General features: G+C 40.3%; 1 protein-coding gene across 2 annotated transcripts in view; it reads left to right on the top strand.

The window, feature by feature from the left end:
- The window catches only part of ptprz1b (protein tyrosine phosphatase receptor type Z1b), an 82,268-nt gene that overhangs the window by 28,573 nt on the left and 34,990 nt on the right, over positions 1 to 18,705 (top strand). For both annotated transcript variants that reach the window (XM_074698125.1, XM_074698124.1), the window contains exon 2: positions 1,762 to 1,830. In XM_074698125.1, coding sequence (XP_074554226.1) covers positions 1,762 to 1,830 — 69 coding nt within the window. The remainder of the gene's footprint in view (positions 1 to 1,761; positions 1,831 to 18,705) is intronic.

Raw genomic sequence — 18,705 nt, 5'->3', positions numbered from 1 at the left:
CAGTTTTACTGAGTGTAGCTGGCACATTTCCCTGATAAATGAACTCTAGCCACTTAAACTTGTCTTATTCTGAGATGGGAAGCTTGTGCATGGAACTATGTGGCTGTTTACAGCCAAAAACAGAGCAGTGATGGCTCTTCAACTTCAGCATTCTCCTGCAGGGAGGGGGTTTGGGGGTATCTGCTCCTGTGGACCAATCAGGTTAGACTTGCTCCTGATTGGTCAAAAAAAGGGAATCGCTGACGTCAGAAAATCCCCAAAATCCAAACAGCTCATTTTAGGTCAAGATTTTACATTCACAAGCACTACTAAATACAGGTTTTGTCATTAAATATCACATTTTGTGAGCTGGGAGGAAAGCCAAAGACCAACAAATTTCACTAAAAGACTTAATAAAGTGATTTTTGCACAATATGGGACCTTTAATACAACCAGGTTCCTATTTAAAAGGCACACAAAGCAATAAAACCATCAGGAAGCCTATTTATGGTGGAACTATGGACAGAAAGCCTTATACCATTAGCTAGCAATGGTCTGCTGGGATGTAAATTCTGTTTTACATACTATTATTATTAAGAATATGAACTTCACCATATATGGAGTGTAGTATTAACAAACGTTAACACAAGTTTTCAAACACTTCCCAGAATCCCTCTCAATGCAAATATTAGATAGTACTTGAATCCTTGTGACAGCTGTTGTTTGGCTATAAATATGTTGTTTACTAATGAATAGTGGCTCTATTTCCCGATAAAGACCTTGTAATTTCCTTTTTTAATTAAGACAACAACAACTACAACTATAACAACAACAACAATCCTCAGATATCCTTAATCATTTCAAGTGACAGCCTTGTAAATAGTTGTCCCCTGAAAAAAGTGTTTTTATAAAATCTGAAAATGCTGCACCACAAGCTTAGCTTAGCATTGGCAGAGTCCTGGCTGGTACAAGAAACAGTGTGTCAAGAAGTACTCTGACTCACACAGACACACACATTGAATCCAATGACTTCACACGATATTGTTTCCCCCCGTCCCTGAGTGAAAACCACTACCATGAAATAGAAGACTGTGTGTGCTGGAAAAAAGTTAAGTGATACTGGTCCCTCTTGAACCCTTAAAACCTAAAGAGCCCAGCGTAGGGTCATACTGATGTGAAGAAAATAAAGATACTCCAAAAAATTGCACTACAGTATGTAAAAATGAAAGAATATTTTTCAGCAAACTTGCACAATGATCGTCTTGAAGGGTTTAAGTGGTCTGTATGTGAGAGTGTCTATTACTCAGACTGAAGGTTGGTCCTAACAGAGGAACCTGAGTGTGTTACACTGATAAAAGGACTAGTGTGCTCAAAGGCTGCTGAGGGAATCAGGTCACTGAGTGTGTTGCAGCAGCTGAAATGATACTGATGACTGAGAATAAAATGTTTCTTTTTTCATCTGCTTTGAATGTAGCTCATGGTGCCAAGGCTATCTCAGGTCCTTGTGCAGAGAAAAAAAAAAAGGCTTCTCAGCTGACATACCATTCACACACATACATGCATACATATACAGTGATGTCAGACATGACAGTGTCACCACATTTGGCTTCTCTTCTCTTACTGACTGTTTCCAGAGCAGTCGTGAAACGTATCCTCTGAATGACAGACAGGAAAAGCCTGTCGCTCACCATGTGGCAAAGTCTCACAGCAGCTGGTCATGGTTGTGTGTGTCTTTGAGAATGATATACAAAACTAATTACCTCTAACATCTCTTCTCTGTAGTGGTGGCAGCAGAGCCTTTGGTCCGAGGTCTGAGGAAAATCCCAGAGGACATCGACTGGTCATACTCAGGTCAGTATGAGCTTTAGCTCTTTGAGGTTAGCGTCAGTTTCATTAAAAATATTCCAAGACGTGCATTAGTTAGATAGACTTTGGGGAAAGTCACACCGTAATCATTGCTGTAGAATGAGAAATGCTAAATCTTTGCTACGGGCTTTGGAGTAAGCAATAACACAGTGTGACTTAACCAAAGTTTCTGAAGTTCCTATGATTGATGTTTGTTATGCAATCAGTAGGCAGTCGGCTCATCTGTCAGAATCACCTGACACCTCTTAAATCTGACAACAAGACACAGTCCCATCAGACTGGCAAAGTTGGCGTGAACCGGCTGAAAACCACATGAATTAAGGGAATTATCCATTAACAGCTCCCGTGAGAGCCTCAATCAGCCTCAGACCATATGTCAGATGACCTCAGCTAACTCAGCTCAAAGCCCCCACTGGGCTAAGCTGCGGTCCACTAGAAACAAAAGAGCGGACGCAGACAGACACTGCTGGTCCCGGAGGGAGGGATTAGCTTCTTACTGGTTGGGGGCAATCAGGAGGAACGATCAGCTTTAACAGGTCATCAGGGGATCCAATACGGAGCTATTACACTTATTAACCAAGACCCCTAGTGGGTTGCTACTGATAACTGAGAGGCCATTTGAAGCTAATTATTCTGTGTGAGCTTGGCTGAAGTTAATGCTTGTATGTTAAGATGCTGTTGTTGCAGAAAAAAGTTTACTCTATCTTTGTTTGTAGAAATCAAAATATACAGTGTCTTCTGATAAATCTGTTGGTTTTAGGCATCCTCCATAACGACAGACGCCTAAGTAAAGTTTAGTGAAACCAGTTTTGGCTACGTTCACACTGCAGTCAAAAGTGACCTGAATCTGATTTTTTGGCTCAAATGTGACCTGTAAAAAAAAATTAAAATTAAAATTAGAAAGTGTATGATTTTTTTTAAAATAAAGAGTTTGTTATTTATCCAGCTACAAGCTTGATTAAACAATGTATAAAAGGATGAGTGATGAGAAAAAGTGAGAGAACGCTGTGGTGATCGACTTGCGTCTCCATTACACACACAATAAAGGATAAAGGTGAATGAATCGTACGTTTGTATTATGATATCTAACAAACTCAGTTTATTAACACTGCGTCAACTTTTTGAATGGATTAATCAGGCTAAAATACCAGTTTACAGGACGCAGAGACACCGATGTTCCACTGCTGTCCATCTCATCTGTGCGAATTTGCGCACTGCTGTACTTTCCTACAAGACAGCGTCAGTCAGAGATCAGTCTGTTCCTGTCTGTTCCTGTCTGATCTACCCTCAGACAAACTACGAAACATCAGAACAGATGACAGAACTACGTTTTTACCTCTTTGTTCACCTGTTAAGAGCACTATGGCTCTGAGATGTAGCAGGGTCGGCGGGAGAGACCCCGGTGCGGGGGAAAGGGTCCGCCTTAAGGTTTATAAGAAATAAAATATAGCCATAATTACTTTAATAACAAACGGATCTTGATGAAATTTTCAGAAAATGTTCAAAATGGGATAAGGAAGATGTGATTACATTTTGGAGGTGATCTGGATCACCGTCTGGATCCAGGATTTTTTAAAGACTTCTTTATCATTGTGAGATAGGGCTGTTTTCACCATATAACTCCACTGTAAATGGACGCATTGCTTTGCAAAACAATACAAGACAAGGTCACCATAATTTCTGACAGGTGTAAAAGTACGATCCAGATCCTGGCAATATTCTGGATACTAAGATCCAGAATATAAAATATGTACTGGGTCAACATAATTTTCAACACTGTCAGGAAACAAATTATGGTACAACCCTGCAACTAACACCAAATTGTAGCAGACAGTCTGCTGAAAGAAAGTATAACATTAAAGTAGGACTAAAGTGTTGGTGACAATCACAATATGCTATAAACGGTAAGGCAGATCAGACTGATTTTAAGTTTATCAGAAACAGTGTCCAAAATGCATAACGGGAAAGGAAAACATGAACCAAGCAATTATTTTCCATGAGTTTAAAGAGTCAGTTAAATTATCTTTGCACACAGCAGGAAAAATGAAAACTGGTGATGAGCCATGTTTTAATGGACTTGTTGTATTGCAATGAGTCACCACATGTACCAATGCAGCTGTGAGATTTAGTTTATTCCACGTGTCCTGAGTCATTTTTGTCAAAGCAGTATGAATAGAGAGGCAGCACGTGTTTTCATCGTGTAAATCTTTATTTTTAATCCTGTGTCAAAGTGTTTTCAGTGTGGAATACTTCAAATGATGAATGATGAAAAGCCTCTGAGTGGAGATCCTCTCTTTCTCTCTACCCATGTCTTCTTCACCTTCTTTTCCAGTCTTGGTTTTCATTAATCTCTCTCTTTCTTTCACACTGTCAGACTGATTCTCTGATTTTTTTTCTTCCTTTCTCATTTTCTTCTCTGTTGGGTTTTGAAGTTCATCATCTGATCTGAAGGTGACTCAGTGGCAGTTCATTTGGACTCAATGTAACTGTAGCTGGTCTTGTGTCTTGTGTGTGTCTGTGTGAGTGCGCATGTTAGCACAGTCTTGTTTTTCTGACCAGCTCTGTTTCTTGCCTTGTGCTGTGCGCTGAGTCGTGAGTAAAAACATTAACATGTGAAAGAAACGCACTTCATTGTGAGGCACCGTGCACAGCGTTTTAGCCGGGTAAGAAGTACAGAGGGGACAAAGGGAAGTAAGAGAAAGAGGGGGGCAGAAGAGGGAGAAAATTGAGTGAAAGCGGGTAAAGAAGAAGTGGGGTTGAATGGGGGAGAGGCAGAGAGGGAAAGTTAAATTAGTAGTGTAAAACTGGGCTGTATCCACATCTCTCTGAATGAGGGCTGACCACTATGAACCACAAAGAGCTCCACAAAGACACTGTAAGATCTGCATGTTGTTAACCATGCTGGGAAAATACTTGAAATAATAGCTTTTCAGAGAAGAGGTTATCAGAGAAAACAGTAAAAACTTAGGGAAATGGTTACAGAACAAGATCCATGAGATGTAGACGACTCACAACACTGCTTGCAAACATAATGAACCCCAGTTACCAAACCTTCACACAGATCAGTAATTTTATAACAATGGACAGAATTTACTTCCTTATACAACCTCAAGTATCTCTACACCAGCGCTATTTAATTAGTGGCCCGTGGGCCACATGTGGCCCTAAAGCAACCCTTGAGGGGCCCAAAAGCAGCCGCCAAGTGATTAGGATTAGGGTCTGATGAAAAAGATCTTTTTCTAACACTGAAAGTTCTTAACAAGATTCTGAAATTATTACAAAATTGACTGGAACACCTATCGTAACCTTGCAACTAGCCCAATGCATTGTGCTATTGAGCAGGTGTGTTTAAAAAGCTAACATTAACAGTCCTTCACAGCTCAAAATAGCATGTCTCTTTAACTTTAATTAAAGCTGATGTTTACAGCTAAAAATGTGCAACCCAGCTCATGTCCTTAGTCTGAAAATCTGGCTCGGCTGAGTTTTCAATCGAATAGCCCTGCTCTACTCGTACAGGGGTTCAACAAGTGTACAACTATGTCATGTGTGTATATGTTTTGTGATTTGTCACGTTGATTTCTTTTTCCTTGTTTTGTTGCTGTTTACTGTTTGGTGTTGATGCAGAAATGGCATTAACACAACATTTGTTCATTTTGACTTTTAACGTGTACATCAGTTTTTATGTTCAAAGTGGCGAAATTAACTTAACTAGACTTAACTAAACTAAACCATTGATGTTCTTTTAGGGCTACACTGACATGCTCTTTTCATAAAAAGTTGATAATGTTTTATCATTAATTTTTCTATTGGCTTTAGTTGTGGCCATCCTCATTGGCTGCATCATACAAAGGATGTAGGCAGCGTGGTCTGCACTGACAGCTAAGGCTGCACTGAATAAAGTTTTTATTTAAAAAAAAAATATTATTTTTTGAAGTGTATCTGCCATCTTGTTTGAAGTAGTGCACAATGAATTTGAGGTAGCCTGGGATATAAAGTATGCATCAGGTGCACTCTCTGTGGCTAGGGGAAAGGATGCACCCTTTGGCTAAAAAGGTTTCAGAGGATCTTGAAATGCATCTTTCTGAGGATTTTTGGGATGCAGTTCATGTTATTGCAAACAAATGTTCAGCATCAGCTCTACATGGATTTTTGGATCCTTAGCTGCTAGATATTGTGTCTTGCAAGTTTTAGTTGCTCAAATCATATTTTAGTCTTATTAGACTCAAACCCTTGGTACTTATTTGGTCTGCCTGCTTTCATTGAAGTTGTCACTAATCTGTAGTTTTTCCACCGTGACTGAGCTGCACTGTAAGTTCCCAGTTTTAAATGAAGTCACTTCATTGTATTATAGTGCTCATTGTATCTGCAGATATTCTTCTTGTGAGGCAGAGACTGGCTTTGATTTCATTTTTATCTCCAGCTTCTGTTATTTTGGGGGTTGTGGCAATGTCAGCTTGATTTGTTTGTTTTGGGTTTAACTCATTCCAAAATTAAAATCTCTGTAGCTTCGAAAGGTCTTTAAAACCTGCAGGTACACCATGTGTGTATGTGTGTATGTGTGTGTGTGCAGGAAAGAGTCCCTGCTGCTCCTCATCCATGTGTACTCTCCTCAGTCTCTACAGGGTCCCTGGGATCCTTCTGCCTAGAAGACAACCCCCAGGGCCCCATCTGTTTTGTGTGCATGTGTTTGTGTGTTTGTGTGTGGTGGTGCACTCTGATAACCTGGGGGTTTCTCTGCCAGGAAAATGTATCCGGAAACAGCACATTTTTCAAATAATTTAAAATTATCACTACCACACTACAAGTTTGTTTGTGCCATGCAACTTTAAAACCATAATACATGTAATCTTTTCCTATCACTGGATCTTTTTGAGTTATTCTTCCACAGAATAACAAAAATATCGAATATGATGTTCTGTGTTGGATTAGATGTGCAGAAACAAGGATAGGGAGGATGAAAAGGAATCAGACATTACACGGAGACAAACAGAATGTTGTGGAATGTTAATGTGTTGCTTATTACAGATAAAGTCGAGTATATTTTGCTGGTTTCTTTTTATTTTTTAACCTCTGTATCTGTCTCTGCATTTCTCTCCCATCTCTCTCTGTCTGTCTCCATGTCTCTTCTCTCTGCCTGATCCAAGTCTTACCTCGGGGCGACGCAGGCTGCAATACTCCCTCGTGCTTTGTCTGGGGAACATGCACACACACACACACACACACACACACACACACACACACACACACACACACACACACACACACACACACACACACACACACAAACACACACACACACACACACACACACACACACACACACACACGCACGCACACTTCACATATGAAACTTATGTCTGTCCCTATAAGTCTATAAGATTCTGGACTAAACCTGTTTCTTGTTCTAAATGAGATGATTGGAAGTGAACTGACAGACAATGAATGATTTATGCGTTCACATTCAGAACCAGATTACTCCTGTTTCAAGACTTTAGCAGTTTCCAAGAAAACCTTTCCACCAAGCAGTCATTAGTACCTCTGAATCATTAGGATTGGACTAATAGGAACAAGATGAAAGGCTGTTTGAAAGCTGTGTCCTCCAACTCTCTGAGGATTTCTGTGTGTAATATGTTCATCTATCATAGCAATACCATTTTCCAATCAGTGAGTCGTTGTGAAGAGTGGATATTTACCTTATGTGCTCGACATTCTTTACATATTTGTTGACGTGACAAATTATTTCACTGCATTAAGACACAGTCAGTGAGTGAAATGAAACATTGATGTTAAATGCATGTTTTATCAGTCAACCACAACAGATGTTACTTCAAGGTGCTTTCCCCCAAAAAATAAGCAGGTCTAGACTCGACAGCTAGCCGTGAAATGAAAAGATGCGGTTATATGTCTCATCATTGGTACAATTTAGCAGATATCCAGAGAAAACTGAGGAGTTTGTCATTGTCTAGGAAGTAAACACACAGATTTCTCTCTAGGTTTAGTGGTTTTCGATGACCATCACCAGAAGTCATCATGAATTACAAGCTTATTTAATCTATTCTTTGCTTTTGCCATTAGCTTTCACTTCCTTTAATGTCGCTGCGCTAGTCCCTGTAAGGCATTTGACTGTGGCTGTTTGAAAGTTTCTCGTTTATTTTGCTATAGGATCGCAGATCACCAGAGTATTTGGCCTCAGAGGCTCTGTTGTGCTTAGCCGCTGTGTTGCTAACATTAAAAATGTGAACTTGTTGCCTGTCTAGTGTTTGATTTATATAACCGCCATGCTTGACTCAAACAGAAACTCTGGCTGTTCTCTGTTTGTAAGGAGGCTAGGCTAGGCCAGCCAACACCAGCCACAGGAGTCTGGCTAACTACCCCTGCTAGCTCTGGTTGATGTGGGCCCTGTTTACACGACAACGTTTATTTGGAACGCAGTTAAAAAAATCTGCATTTAAATTTTACATGAAGGGACTGAAAAAGTCGTGACATGCCAGGCCTGTTGGTAGCGGTATAACTGTTTTGTCCATAAGCAGCTTTTGGGAGCTCTTCACCAAGGTAGAGTTGAGCTGATCATTTGGTGTATTGGTAAATATTAAGTGCAGAAGTGGAGCAACAGGTGCAACAACAGTAACAACAGTGCTGTTGGACTGTTGTATGCGCTTGCGCAAAGTTGAGCGTGACATCGGCGTTTCCACTGAAAACACAGACTTACTGTTTACACGGCAACAGTGTCCGCAGCAGTTCAGAAAAATCCCACTCTGAAGGCCGTTTTCAAAAGTTTGCGTTTTGGGTCGACAGAAACACAGTTTCTGCGTAAAGGTGAGATCAAAATGCAGCTACAACTACTTACTTACTTACTTACTTAATACTTTTGCATTTCATCTTGAAACCATTGTTGAGTAAACAGCCCCTTCGAGATGCACAGCTACGTCTCCAAATCAGAAACCCTGGCTCTAAAGCTATTAATAAACTGCATTTAACACAAAAAGTGTCAGTTTGTTTTATTGATTATCCCATAATTGCACATTTTAGAAGTTCCAGTAAGTTGCACTGTTTCACACGTTTCATGAAACTTAAAGTCCTTGTAAAGGTAGCTCTGCATGCTAACAAGTGGTCGTTCTTTAGATCCAAGCAACAGGTCTGTGGTGGTTTGCACACTCAGAAACTGTGTTTTTCTGGCTTTAAATTGCTGTTCACTGATCTTAGGTGGTAGCTCATGCTTTAAGTGCTTCTGTGATGTTGTCTTATTTGATACCAAATGTGTCTGGGAGGGTTTTTCAGATGAAATGGGGCATTAAGGAGCGCAGCAGTGTCATTATTCCCTGTCATACGGCAAAGCAAAAGCTTAACTGTGATTCAAAAGAACTAACACATTACCTTCTGACCTTAATGCCGTCATGAGTGATGTGTTAATGCTGACGGCCCTAATAGTCACTCAAATGTACTGTATTCAATTGTATCATACCAAACCATCTGAGTAGCTCTTGAAAGCCTCTTCTTGTCCTGCAGTGGGAAGGATGCAATTTTTTATTATGTGAACATTTTTGTGTGACTGGTAATTTGTCTGAAGCTCTTAATCTGAGTTGATTATAATCCTTGTAAGTGTGCATTAGCATGTCTTTGTTGATGTGAATCATCAGTGTTGTTACCAGAGTGTCTCTAAATCCCATGAAGATCTAAAAACTGTAGCAGAGGTTTCCCTGCTACAACAACTAAAGAAAAAGGGAATGCTGGGTCTTTGATCTCGGTTTCTGAGTGTCTCTCCTCCATCAAGCTGCTCGCCTCTGTTGCCTCCTTCTCTCATCTCGCATGTGTCTCATTCTCTGTGTACATGCATGTGTTCACCACCCACCATGTTCTCCACCGCTCTCTTAGTCACCAAATACTTTAGGCTGGCTGCTCTTCTGCTCCAGTTGTTTTTCAGCCAGTGTGGCTGCTCTTGGAGCCCTGTGGGAGACATGAGGTAATCATGCAGAGGTGTGTATGTGTTCTCCTTTACACAGAAACACGCTCCCTGTCTCCTATTTTCTGTCCTTGTGTCCTACTTGCAGCTGAGTTAACAAGGATGTAATTTATGCACTTTGTCATTCAAGAGTTTAACAGTTTGAACCACAATGGCTTGATGTTCATAACAGCAGCAAATTTCACGTTAATGTCGAATAATCCGGCCTTTCCAACTTGTCCTACACAGCAAAAAACTGAAAACCTATCAAGTGTTTTGTCTTATTCTCAGTAAAAATGTCTTTTTAGACTTGATATGAACCACATTTGCCTGACTAGTCCATAAAATGTCTTATTACAAATTATTTAGAGACAAAAATGAGGTTTAAACTGTCTGTAACAAGTAAAAAAATCTGCCAGTGGGGTAAGAGAAATGTGCTTGTATCAAGAAATTATTCTAATCTTTACAAGCACATTTCTCTTACCCCACAGGCAGATTTTTTTTATTTGTTACAGGCAATTTAGATCTCATATTCACCTTTAAAGAACTTGAAATTAGACATTTTTCTGGACTAGTTGGGTGAATGTGGCTCATATCAAGTCTAAAAATACATTTTTTACTAAAAACAAGAGAAAAACACTTGATAAGATTTCAGTATTTTCACAGTGTAAATAACAGACTGCATTTCCTTATAAGGAGGGAGACTGTGATTGGTTTAGGTAACACCATATAGGTGGTGCCATAGAAGCAGAGGCTTTTTGTTTACTACATCCTTTTCTGCTTTGAGTTAAAGTTAACCTACACTTGACATGCTCAGAAAAAAACACTGAATCAGTTCAGAGAGCAAGTGTGCCACATTTAATATTTAACTAGGTAACTCCATGCGCACAGTCTCAACCTTGGTCTTCTCCTGCTCCAAAAACCTTTTCATATTGACACGTCTAGATGCCACTGATCACATCAGGAGCACACAGGGACTCTGATTCATACCCTCAGGTTTTTTTCTTATTTTGAATAAACTGACAGGTCTGATTGTTAGATATTCTGGCTGCTGACGTGCATGACAATCCGTCATTAACATAGGAGATATCTCTGGATGAGTGTGGGTGTGCGTGCAGTTCTTTCTCTGCCATTCATAATAGATTCATTTACTAGCTTAGATCTTGTCAGCCTCAGACTTTGCCTCCTCTTTCTCTCTCTTGCCTTCTGTATGTGTGTGTATGTGTGTGTGTGTGTGTGAGGGCCCATGAATGCATTCACAGACATTGATTCTGCAGAAAAGAACTGCTTCCCTTCACACAAAGAAGCAGTTCTTGTTTCTCTGCTTAAGTCTCTGCAGTGTTATGATCAAAAAGTTTTACTGCAGACTGAGACTGAAAGACAACACCAGCTAAGACAAAACAAAACAGTGGCCTCCACTGGCAAATCCACGGTGTAAAATTGAGGTTACAGGGTAAAGTAACTAGGTAGAAGCTCTCTCTAACAACACTTGTTATTTTCATGAGTTACATCAGCTCTGTTTCCTTCTGTCCTCCTTGTCTTTTTTGAATACTCTCCTTTTTCTCCTGGTTTGCTCCTGAAAAACAGGAGATCAAATCCAGCAGGACACTCTGAGGAGCAGAGAGCTCAGCTAGTGTAACCTCTGGAGCCTGACAAACCAGTACCAAAAACTGGGTTACAACCAAGCAGCAACCCCTGGCAAAGAGAAATGACAATACAGATGTGCTAAAAACTGCGGCTTGTCCACATACACGTCAAACAAAAAAGATTATCTTTACAGCAGAAATGAACATGTTTACAGCCTGGTGCAAAAATGACATCAGTCTGAATAGCTCATCTTTCCAATGGCACACGCTATATGGAGGTAAATCTTTTTTTTTTTTTTTATAAATGAGTTTAGAAAGATATACTGGGACAGCTCCTTCGACTGACAGACAGGCACCCTCCCTCGTTTCTGATATGGCTCCTGCTGGCAATATGCTTCAAAACTCTGTCTCAGAAACAGATGGGTGACATCACAGATGCTATGTCTGTACGTTATGCAGTTTAAATGGTTGCAAAACCAGTTTCAGGAGGTTGTGAATGCTCCTAGAAAACAGTTGTGGAAATCAGAGTTTACAATTCTTAATTCTGTGTTTTCTTTGACGCAATGCAGTTTGGTAGAATGGTGTCTCAGACACACTCTAACATGTCACAGTTGTGGTCATGGTAATGTGGAAGCTGATCAAACCTGGTCCTGTCTAATGCAAGTTTTTCCACACCAAAGCTGCTTTTGTACCAGATGGTAACCAGGTTTAACTTGATGTAATAAACAACATTTTTTTTGTTTTTATATTGGTGTCAATTGGTTTTTAGGGCTTTTGGAGCCAGCCTCAAGTGGACACTCAAGGAACTGCATTTTTGTTTTGTTACATTATCCTCTTCCATATTGGCTTCCAAACATTGTTTGTTGTTTGCCAGTAAATGACACATTTTAAAAATCTGTGTTGCACTTGCTTATGAGGTGGTGGTGGGTCTTGACCTGTTGGCCACTGCTGTATGGTGTAGGTAGTTAAAAACTGTTGGAAACACAGTGGTGTAGCATGTAGCTGTGCCTCATATATGTTTGATAGCAGCCTTTAAACAAGGCTAGATGCTTGTAAGAAATATTTACAACGGTGAAGGGAAGTCCCCCCCAGAGTTATCCACTTTGAAAGAGAGATTAGTTTCACATGCCAGTGATTGCTTCATCATATTTCAGTGTTGATTGACTGATTAAAAGCTGCTTCAGGTTAAGAATCCTATTCCCATTTTCTCTCGCCACCTGCCACTGAGAATTGAACAAGTTAATCAAAGCACAGCTGTTATGTTTTTTTGTACTTCATTACTGATTGGCCGCTCATTGGACAAGCAGGCAGCCCAGCTGGTCATAGTGTACCTGGGATTATTGAGACCTCCAACCCTGGTGAATGTGACCCAGTAATAGACCTTCACCAAAACAGCGATTATGACTTTTCAAACAGGAAGCCTCCAATGTTATAAAACAGACACCCCACTGAGCCAGCTGACACAATACCCTGAGACTAGGATGACTAAATGACACACAGCATTAATTTGGATAATTGATCACATCTGGGCTCTTCCTGCTGTGCTGTCTCATTATTCCTGCTGCGAACAAGACCTTTTATAAAGGCTGCTTCATTACAGGAGTGTCCTGATGGTATGTGTATTGATTGATTTGTGGGTTCTTTCCCACTTCTTTTCATTGTCTGTTTGTTGCATGGGCACAATTTTGGTGATACCACCATTCTGTTTCTGGAGCAGAGTTTTGAAGCCTTAATGTCATCTTAAAGGAAATGCTGAACAGGTCTTTGCCATTAAGCCCCACTGTTGTCCACATTTCTCGTGGCCTGATGTCTTGATGATTATAAGTATCAAGCCAGAGATGTATGGGGAATAAAAGTTATTGCAAATTAGTGGGTGAAATGCACTTAGTAACATTGCAGGTACTCTCCCAATCAGATTTCCAGCATCCAGCATGGTGGAAATATCCACCTCAGATCCCGTACACATAGAACTACGTCTGAGCGGGGACTTTTCAAGGTATACAGCAGCTACCGTTGAGCTCAATTTAGACCTTTGTTTCTGCTCCAAACACAGGAAGTTCCTCAAAAGGCCTTAGTTCTCGCTGATGAAAAGCACCTTATGGGGATTCCAGAGCTTTTCCAGAGATGATTGAGGAACGTGTAGTCTATAGCACTTCCATATTGGTTTCATTTGTCAAGACTGGAAGTGGCAAGACGCCAACGTAGGCTGAGCCGCTTAGGCACACATGACTTTGGTCCCTGTTGCAGCAGTTGCGGGTCCAGCGCTGCATTCCATTTGTACTTGGAACTGAGAAGTCGAGCATGGGAATGATGTCATTTCAAAGTCAAGTCTTCCAGTTGCCAAGTGGGAAAAACTTGCCATAACAGCAGTATTTCTATATATAAACATTGAATAATACTACGTATATGGCTGATTTATTGCAAAATACACTAGACAGAAATTCTAAAATCAAAAGAATCTAACAGGAGCTTATTTACTGTTTACCCCTGAACTCGGAAATCCCGACCTCATGTGGCGTTCCCACGCAGGGATCAAAAATTCTGTCTTCCGAGTACAAATGGAGCACACCATAACTCCAGGCCCTGACTAGTTTCTGAGTGTCTTCCCCCTCTCCTCTTCTCTGCTCTCAGCATTTCCCATTCGTCTCTTAAAAGAAGTCACCACTAACACATTCCTGCTCATTAAGGATCATGTTTTGTTGCTTTATCCCATTTTATTTTTAAATCTCATCGCTGATTGAAATGATTAGATAAGCTGCAGTTGCACTAAACTTTTGGATATCATGTTGATATGCAGTAAACAAAAATATGAAGCAATATGTTGAAATATTATCCAAACATATATAATTTCAATAATAGCCAGATGTTGTCAACATATGTTTGGTGCAATTAGTTCCTTGTTGTAAATTTCGGTCCATGGATGCATGAGATGGGGTCAAACTGTTGAGCTGCTGGCGTTTTTTCTTGCCAGACGTACAATCATGCAGCTTCAAAAGCACCACTGGGGCTTAAACCGAACCAGCAGTCGTTTTTTGCCTTTAATATTTGATACATATTCAGCTATTTCTGCCGGCAGAGAGGCAAACGGAGCAGACAGCCCCCAAAAAGAGTCAAGCCCTGCATTATTCAATTTAATAATCCTGCATGTTTTCTGCACAGCAGCGCACGGCACCTTTCTCATGGAGGGTGAAATTTGTGCTGTGTGAGTGTGCCTGTGTGTGTTTGTGAGCGTATGTTTGTGGGAGCCTAATTGGTGTAAGCGTGGGCAGGAAGAGAGAGACAGCACGTGTGTGTGTGTGTGTGTGTCTGTGCTAACTTCTTAGAATATCAGCATGGAAATCATCCGTACAGTGCTGCAGAGTGTGTGCACTGTTCACCCCCCTTCTTTCATCTTCTCCCTCTGACTTCCTTCCTCCTCCCACTCCTGTCCTCAACACTCCACCTTTTCCTTTATTGTCTCATCCATGTCTCCCCCTCCCCTCCTCTTGCTGCTTTTCTCCAGCCTTTTCTTTATCACCTCCTCTTTGCACTGGTACCTTTGTGCTCCCTGCTGCTCTATCGCCTTTTGTCGTCCGTGCACTCTCCTCCTCGGCTGTCTCACTTATCTCACTCATCCCTTGAGATTGACAGGTGGGCTGTAATGATTGTAGTGCTGTGGTAAAAGGAGCAGCAGCAGGTGTAAATGGTTTCTGCCTTGACCACTTTAACAGCTGACTGATGGCTGAGCCCCTGCAGAGCACCAAGTTTCTTTTGAAAGTTTCCAAACACTGTTTCTCATTTCTATTTGTGTCTTCAGTTCAAATACCTGAAAATATCGAGTATGTGTTTTCTATTTTTTGAAACAGATCTTTTGTAAATGTGGTAGTTTTTAAGATCAGACTCTGTTAACTCTCAGATGATTTCCCATTTCCCAACAAAACTTGTATTTCCTGCCTGGTATGATCTCCTCATTTGAAAACTGTCTAAACCTTTAGATAATATAACACTTGTGCTCTATTTTGAAGATCTGGGATGAATTTGTCAACAGCAGAGTGCAATCTTGAGCTGACTTTATCCCGTGAAAAGAGAAAGTCAGATGTGAAATGTAATCTACAGATTTAGTCACTAAGTGTTTATCGCTGTCTTCCTGCGAGCCGGAGTGCAAGTGATTTTATGGATTTAATGAAGACAGGAAAGTCGAGCTTCAGGGGATTTCTTTATTTTTTCCTTCTCCAACCTGTCAGCTACTTGTTGCCATGGTAGCATCATTTAAGAAGAGTTACTCTGTCTTTGCATTTTTTTGCATGTGTGCGTGTGTATCTCATGGTGGTGACTAAACCAGGGGCCAGATGTAGCTGTGGACACACTTACAAACACGCCATTTCCCCCTGCACCCACACACTCACATACACACATGCACACTTCAAGAACTCACACTTTTGTACAAAATATAGGTCACCATGTAAATGTGCTAGCTCTCTCCCCCTAGCTCAGTTCCAGATGACTGAATGTATGCCTACATCTCTAGACTGGCATCTCTTGGCATGGAGGCAGAATTTATTCCCCCAAATGAAAAACTTATTTATTTCCCTTAATCTGTTTTTACATTTTCTACATAAAAATGTTGGATGTTTACAAAGTAGCCTGAGTTTGGTCTGAAGGGTTTTCTCGGGTCTATTTTTAGCACATTTTTGATCTGTGTAGTATTGACCAATCACATCTCAAAAGGCTTTGGTGTCTTGGAGAAACACTGCAGAAACCAAAAGCAAACAAACACCTCATAACATAACAGCTCTATTTGGAGCAGGGGCGGATTCAGACTGCATTTAGGAAGGGGGCACAGGGGGGAAACAACAAATCAATTAGGGGCGCAGCTTAAAAACAATAGAGAGGAAGGCGAGCACCTTCTTCTACATGTAGACCAATGAGTGCATACAATTACTTCTCATCAATCATGTAGAAGACAGTATTTTAATGTCTTCATCGAGTGCTTAAATGCCACGTTAGTTTTTTTTACCCAACAGCTGTTCATGTAAAGAGAGTTAGAAATGACAGGACACTGTTTGTTGGGTGCGTTAGGTGTCAGGAAAATTTAATGAAGTGTGTATCAATGCTTGTTTTATTTAGGGTAAGTGATGTCACTGGTGGCATTTGAAGCCTCACAGATTCAGGAAGAGGTTCCAACTTGCAAAAGAAACAAGTGCTGGACCTTCATCAGGCAAACCTGATTGCCTGATCAGGCTGGCTGCATTGTGTGTGTGTGTGTGGTGTGCCAAGTAAGGATGCACCGATCCAACTTTTTTGGTCCTGATACCGATACGGATACCTGCGCTTTGGGTATCAAGTGATACCGATCCTGGTCCAATGCTAGTGTTAAATAATAACCTGTATGCCCTATTGTAGGATATGACTGGTAATGTTTTGAGTAAAAGACAAAAAAGTACATATGGAATCACTGAAGTTGAATAGCAGTTTGGTTAAAAAAATGCGCCAGAATTTACAGAAATGCCTATTTGATTGTAAAATTTTATACCTCGCAGACGAAATCATATTATAGCCTTAGAGTCAAGTTTGGACCGATACTTTTTCACAGATACCAGGATCGGATCGGTGCATCCCTAGCGTCAAGTGTAAGGTGTGTCAGATTTATCAGGTGAATCTAGTGTGTTGGCTGCATTGTGTTTGTCTGGTGCTTTGGGTGCGTCTGGCGTATCCTGTATGTGGTATGTGTCTGATGTTTTCGGCGTGTTTTATGTTGGGTGTGTCATGTGTTGGGTGATTAATTTGCATCAGTGTGCACACGAAGCCTTATGAAATTAACTTTTTGTGAACCATTTGCCTAGAGAGCTTCAACGCTTTACAAAGCTTCATTCACACCTTCACTAGCTCATGCAACATGATGTTTACAGTGAAACTAAGACTCACCAGAAACAGATGAATGGACACTTGTAATGAACAACAACTTTTCAAAAGGAGCAATCTGCAAAAGAAAAAGTTATTTGTAACTGCTGGTCTGTGTTTGGTCTTTCCTGTCTTGCTGCTAAATAAACTAACACAGGTTAAGTGTAAAAACACACATCTTGAAAGGTGTGCAGTGAGTGAAAATGCTGTTTTCAAGCCAACATGATTGACATCTGGGAACTTTGGTCTCTTTGTTTGGCTTTAATATACAGCTTATTGACAGGAAGCTGCATTAAACGTGGCAGGACACTTTGTTTTTGGTCCTTGTTCTTTTCAGGATATGATACCACACTGCTTGACTTATGGTGTCAACACAGATGAGATGTGGCATCATTTTAGGGTTGTTCTAGGATCTGACAGATGCGCAGTCTTGTGAATTCAAGTAAAAAGCAATTTTTTTAGGTTATTCTTAAGCTTTAAAATGATACAATGTTGTGTTTGCATCTTTAAAAGCTCTGTGAGAATATTATAATTTACTTCAATGATCACAGAAGGCCTGAATGGAAGTGTTTAAGTTGTGGATTCCTTTACACTATGCCTTTGCTGTTATTTTAATGATAAAGAACGGCAGTTGAAGTGAATTCTTTCTAAGAGATGGTCTTCATCCAAATTCAACACATACCACAATATGGATTGTATCATGGCCTCTGTATTTATTAGGGGAAAGATTTTAACTAGCGTTAGTGATGCAACTTAGTTGTTAAAATTTTAAACATCAAACTGCAAAAGCCCAGTATCTACAATATTATGAGCAGAAACAACTCTCACTCACTCACATTAAATTTGACAATGGACCAAAGCTTTTGATGAAATAAGGCCAGAGTCTGCAGAAACAGCGATTTGACCGTTATCACCTCAGCTCTCCTAACATCACTGCATGACCAGGCAACAATGGATGACATAACATTGATTTAATTTAACCCCTTTCAACGAAGTCTCTCTCCCCTCCACAAACACACACTCCCACACATAAACACACACACACTCACACACACGCATGACACACACAACAAGGAATGTAAAGCCAATACCTGTTTAGTCATGTGTGACCAGTTACCGTTAAGCCATCTGCTCTGACCTCATTAGACCTATTGTCTTAGCTGCATACTGTAAAACACATACACACATGCACACATGCACATTTTTTTTTGAACTGGACTTTTACAATTTTAGGTCATAAAAGTTTTTATTTTTATTTTAGATGCTGCATTGGCTGAGATATTCCTGAACACTTCAAATTTGTTCCATGCTTTCATTAATTGAAAACTCTGTACTGTTCCTTTAAATCTATACTCGGCTGACTGGAGATGAAAAGTGCTGTTTGAATAACTTTTTTTCTATAATTCACTTTCCAAGTGTATAATACATCATACTACAGTCCCAGCTCATAAATAT

The sequence above is a fragment of the Halichoeres trimaculatus genome, unplaced genomic scaffold, assembly GCF_033239565.1.
Source record: "Halichoeres trimaculatus isolate MK-OKI-2021-1 unplaced genomic scaffold, fHalTri1.1 fHalTri1_scaffold_21, whole genome shotgun sequence".
Taxonomy (NCBI): Eukaryota; Metazoa; Chordata; class Actinopteri; order Labriformes; family Labridae; genus Halichoeres; species Halichoeres trimaculatus.
The sequence above is the reverse complement of the archived record's forward strand: the minus strand, read 5'-3'. Positions and strand labels throughout refer to the sequence as shown.